This window comes from Penaeus monodon, chromosome 19 (genome assembly GCF_015228065.2).
Source record: "Penaeus monodon isolate SGIC_2016 chromosome 19, NSTDA_Pmon_1, whole genome shotgun sequence".
Taxonomy (NCBI): Eukaryota; Metazoa; Arthropoda; class Malacostraca; order Decapoda; family Penaeidae; genus Penaeus; species Penaeus monodon.
In genome coordinates this window covers 33,202,818-33,208,545 of record NC_051404.1, presented here as the reverse complement: position 1 = coordinate 33,208,545, position 5,728 = coordinate 33,202,818, and the positions used below count along the sequence as shown (strand labels likewise).

At 37.6% G+C, this 5,728-nt stretch overlaps 1 protein-coding gene across 1 annotated transcript in view; it reads left to right on the top strand.

The window, feature by feature from the left end:
• The window catches only part of LOC119585186 (apoptosis-inducing factor 1, mitochondrial-like), a gene marked incomplete in the record, with an annotated part of 18,938 nt that overhangs the window by 8,982 nt on the left and 4,228 nt on the right, over positions 1–5,728 (top strand). Inside the window, 6 exon segments of the mRNA XM_037933826.1 lie at positions 2,719–2,971; positions 3,554–3,660; positions 4,080–4,210; positions 4,501–4,676; positions 5,154–5,339; positions 5,491–5,690. Coding sequence (XP_037789754.1) covers positions 2,719–2,971; positions 3,554–3,660; positions 4,080–4,210; positions 4,501–4,676; positions 5,154–5,339; positions 5,491–5,690 — 1,053 coding nt within the window.

The following is a 5,728-nucleotide window of genomic DNA, read 5'->3' as shown; positions in this document are numbered from 1 at the left end:
GACTGTGCATGTACTTGGCAGCAGAGGGTTTTATGTTACTTCATGAAATACAAGTTATGGTTTTGTGATATCAACTGTAAGGTAAAAAAAAAATTGCAAGGTGATAATTGCTCGCACTAAATCCCACAGTCCCGGCAGCTGAACCCACCGAAGCCCCAGCAGTAGAGAGTGTGCCTGCAACACCTGGTGAGTCTACATCTGAGAATGTTTCTCCTGGGTCTCCTGTAGTTGAGGTGGTTGCAGAAGAGCAAGTGATTGTTGATGTACTTGACCCAGTTGTTGCTGTGGTTGCCAGTGAATCAGCTGTTGTAGATATTGTTGCCTCTGAATCATTTGTTGCAGAGGCTATTGCTCTTGAACAAGGGGTTATTGAAGTTTCTGCAAGTGAAACAATTGGGAATATTGTAAGTGAGCAAACTGCTGCTGAAACATTTGCACCAGAATCGACTATTGTTGAAGTTGCACCTGAACCAGTTGTTTCTGAGCCTGTAGCAGCTGTTGCCGAGGAAGTATCACCTGAACCAGCTGTTGTTGATGCTGTTACTCCTGAACCAGCTGTTGTTGATGCTGTTACTCCTGAACTAGCTGTTGCTGATGCTGTTACTCCTGAACTAGCTGTTGCTGAGCCTATAGCACCTGAACCTACAGTTACTGAGGCTCCAGTTTCTGAACCATAGCAATGAACCTCATGCATTTTAAATAAAGGTACCCATCATAGGTTAGTACACATTGAAATGGCAGTAGAGTGGGTTATCATCATAGGAAGAGGATATCATCTATATCCTTGAACTGTTGATTATTGTGAAAGTGCTGCTACCTCTCCATAGTCTTGCAGTTTGCTCTTAGTCTTTTTTTATTTGTTAGAAAATGCTAGTCAAACTTTTGTCTTTGGTTATTGCTTACCAGGTTTGGTATAAGTACATAAGCAAGACTTTGTATTCATTTTAGGCTGTATTACAGTTATATATATATATTTCTGAAGAGCTGTAATAAATTAGCTACGTTTTTTCAAAATTTTATTGCTACCCACATGTTTATTCTTAGAAATTTGTTCCTGGCTTCCTTATCAGCAAATGAGGGTGAATGGTCTACATTCTATACTTGGCTCTAAATTTTAAATGAAAAAAGTGAATAATGAGTACTCATTTGTTCAGAGATTTAGTATTGAATACATAAGTATAGAAATTTTACAAATTCAATAAAAGAACCGAGTTTCTTGGATGCAAATGCTAAGTATGAAAGAAGCATAATGAATACACTGAAGAGTAATTGTGTCTGGATCTGTAAATGTTCATAAATTGAGAAGACTGACAGAAAACGCTTTGTTTTCAATGTCTGTGTGGCAGTAAGTTTGAGTAGCTACATTTGGGAGGATCTGTCAGACACCTTGCTAGCTCCCTCTCACAGCTCGTATGAGACTGCATCTAGGCTATATCACAGAGGTACTCTGTTGTCTCTTGGCTCTATGCCAATAGATCACTTGGCACCCATCTCCTTAACAACAATTGCACTGTTGCTCATGCTGATTTTCCATCTAACATGTCATACATTGGAATTCTTAATTTTCTGATTCTGATGTAGTGGTGGTGAAACTTTTGACTATGTAGGTAGGAAGTGAAGCACTGTCAGAATAATTTTGTTTTTCAAGTAATTAACAAATGCGTGCCGGTAGATTTGGCATCATCTCCCTAGTCACAAGACTTGGCACATGGTACATACTTCTCTTGCCAGAGTGCCACATATTAGAGATGTCTAATAATATGAACTTGCGTAAGAACGATTAGATATTATCAATGTGAAAATGGTGTATTTTATACATCAATAGGGTGTACTTGATGAAAAAGATATCCTGAATTATGATTTCATATCATTTATTCATAACTTTCTACAGTATTAGTGCAATCTTAGTTTTACAAGAAAAAGAAGTAAAATTTACAACTTTATGAAAATAATATCCATTTGACACTTTCTAAATTGCTAGAGATTTTCCAATCACAAATTTTCCCTTACCTTTGCATGTGAAGTTTTTCACTCTGTGATGTAAAGTGTCACTATAAATAACTAATATAGCTTTCTCTAAGATGATGATAGTTACTCTAATCTTTACAGCTTCCACTTTCCTTTAACATCTGAAATATAGTAATTGACGTCAGTTGTTATACTTAGCATTAAGATTTACATTTACTAAATTACTCTTATTTAAAGCCACTATTAAGTTAATTCTATCAGTCTGCCAATCAGTTCCAGCTTTAGATCAAACTCAGTCTGTGACAGAACCAATCCCTGAGTTTCAAGTAGAACCTCTGGTTGAGCTAATTCTTAGAGCAGAAGCAGATGCTGCAGCAGTTCCCAAAGTTATTTTGGGGACTGTTGCTGAATCTGCTCTATTATCTAAACAGAGCCAGCAGTTGATGTTTCCTCAAATCCTGAAGCAGAGCCTGCTATAGGAGAAATATCTATAGTTGAAACAGCCCTTAAATCTGAGGCAGAACCTGCTGGTGAAGCTGCTGCTGTGACTGAAATAGAACCAGCTGTTGAAGCAGCTCCTGCAGTTGAAACCGAACCTGCTGTTGAAGCAGCCCCTGCAGTTGAAACCGAACCTGCTGTTGAAGCAGCTCCTGCAGCTGAAACAGAAACAGCTGTTGAAGCAGCTCCTGCAGCTGAAACAGAACCTGCTGTTGAAGCAGCTCCTGCAGCTGAAACAGAACCTGCCGTTGACCTGCTGTTGAAGCAGAACCAGCTGTTGAAATCATTCCAGTAATTGAAGCAGAACCTGCTATTGAAATTTCCGACAAGGGTAAAGCAGATGTTGCTGAACCAGTGGCAGTAGAAGGAGAACCTAGCACTGAAGTTGCTACCTCAGTAGAACCTACAGCTGAATCTGAGCTTATCAAGGAGGCTGCTGTAGCTGAAGCCTCTTCCAATTTAGAAAAAACAAATGACAATATAGTCATCCCAGTGAAGTCTGAAGGTTTGAGAATCCTGTTGCTTAGTACTAATTTAAGATTTACTCTACTAATGATAAAGTGCTAAGTGCTACTTAACAGTCAGTGTAAGCATTAATGTGCATGATTATCTAGGGGAGAGAAATAGAAAGAATGTTCATTATTTTGATGTTGATATCCATTGGAATGACGTATGTGACACTTGTATGTGCTTGTTTGCTTTGTTATTCTGCTGACAACTATAGGACAATTATATACTCTGCAGTATTGCTGTGTCTAGGGCAGAGAATGAATTCTGCAGTTGATCCTTTGGGTTTAAGGTTTATGAACAGTGAGGACTCAGGTTTGTATTATTTATAATTGCAGGTAGTTTTGAAGATATGCTAACAGCATTACTATTTTATGTCAGGAAATGTGTCTGTCCAAGTGCATGTATGTGTTTTTATATATACATGTTCTAATTTTAAATATGTGAAACTTTATTATTGGAATATACACCTTTTTTATTAGAATTTCCCATAATCCATAGCCCTCATGCAATTAACCTCACTCAAATCTTTTAATAAACAATGTAACTTCTTTTCATAATATACCTGGTAAATTTTCAGCTGCAGCTCCATCTGTGCCAGAACATGTTCCATACCTGATAATTGGTGCAGGAACAGCCTCAGTGGCGGCTTTTAGGGCCATCAAGGCAAAAGATGCTAAAGCAAAGGTTAGTTCTGAAATGCAGTTGAAGTTCTACTTCAGATCTCTTAGGTTATTATAATCACTTGAATCTTCGAGAAATGAAGACAGTTATCTGTCTCATCTTACAAGATACCTAAGGACAACAAATATTTGGCATAATTTTATTTGGAGGAAGTGTGGTAACTTTTTAAGTTTTAAAGGAGTTAAGTTGTCTTGTATATGCTTTTTTTTTGTTACATGTATATCATAATTCCTTATAAAGAAGTTAAAGAATTCAGCCCCACTTCAAGATTTTTTGGAGCAGAATCAAGAATGCCAGATGTATTATGATATTTATAATTCTCTTCATAAAAGTGTTACCTACTCACTTTTAACAATGAGACTTTCTTGTGGGAATCTTCTAGGAACTAGACGTTGACTATAATCCCATTTTCTTTCTTGCAGGTGCTTATAATTTCTGGTGAGGGTGAAGCTCCCTACATGAGGCCACCCCTCAGCAAAGAGCTGTGGTACAGTGATGAGCCTGAAACAGCCACTAAGCTAAGGTTCAAACAGTGGAATGGGAAGGAAAGGAGGTAGGTTTTACAGAAAGTTTACACATGATTTATGGTTTTCCTTCTCCTTTCTTTTATTTATTTTTCATCTCCTTTGGCTTGTCTCTTACCCAACGCCTGTTTTCACTGGCCTGAGTTCTGCTATGGGAAAAAAAGTTTGTGAGCCAGTTCAAATGAACTATGCCTTCATCAGTGCTTTTTGTTTTAATTTTTATAACTCCTGTATATTATCCTTTATATGTAAACATAACTGTTAGCAACCTGTATACCTTAGCCTCATAGTTAAGTGGAATTTTTTTATTCTTTGACAGCATCTTCTTTGAACATGATGAGTATTACACCCCCATTGACACCTTAACCACACGGGAGAATGGTGGCATTGCACTTCTGAAAGGTCACATGGCAGTCAAGCTGGATGTCCACAAGAAGCGTGTCTATTTAGATGATGGGACTGAAATTGGATATGACAAGTGCCTTATTGCTACAGGTAGGAAGAGCAAGATTAGCTCTCCTGATTTGAGAGAAGATCAGTCTGGTTGATTTCTTGAAATGTTGATTCTTGCTTGCTCATTTGTGTTGATGCGAGATATGTAAAAACCTGTTATTTTTTATGAAGAGTTTAATAGCATTGGGTGGGAAGTGATTGTAATGCAAGGAGCAAGATACAGTATATTATTCTATATGCATAGAAGTTTTGGCAGATTCAGTTAATTACTTCTTATCAAGCAGGAAAGGAGTAACATGCAATATAATTCAAAATAAGTTCTTGAGAGTATATGAATAAAGAGTCTTTGTTGTGCAGAATAGAGTTTTCTCTATATATGAAAAGAGAGAATTGATATGTCAATATGAATACAAAAATATCAACCTGCAATATGAATTTTCTCCCACAGTGTGCTTAAATAGAAATAAATAGGGTAAGATTAAGTAAGGTACAATAACTCATGATATACAAAATAAACAGGAGGCAAACCCAAGTCCCTTCCCATACTGGACCGAGCTGGAGAAGATATTCAGAAGAACGTTACCCTTTTCCGTGGCATAAAGGATTTCCAGACTCTCCACAGCATAGCACAGGAAGGAAAACACATCACGATTATTGGTGGTGGATTCCTGGGTTCAGAACTTGCTTGTGCATTAGGTCACAAAGGTAAGGATTTCATTATGAACTTAGTTAGAATTAGTCCTTTAATCAAATTCAAGTTTGTCAGATTGATAAATAAAATGATATTTCTGAAAATGTCAAGAAGAATATTTTGTGTCTGGCTGTTGCGCTTCAAGACTGTTCCTACACTTCACAGCAAAGACAAACAAAGGGAAGGTGACACAGGTGTACCCAGAGTCAGGTAACATGGGAAAAGTTCTCCCTGAATACCTTTCCAAGTGGACCACCCAGAAGGTCAAGTCTGAAGGAGCTGACATCATCCCCAACTCTTATGTTAAGGGCGTCAGCACCAATGATGAAGGCAAAGTGGTGTTAACTCTCAACACTGGAGTTGAAGTAAGATTTCTTACCTTGTTTTGTTGTCTTTTTAGAAC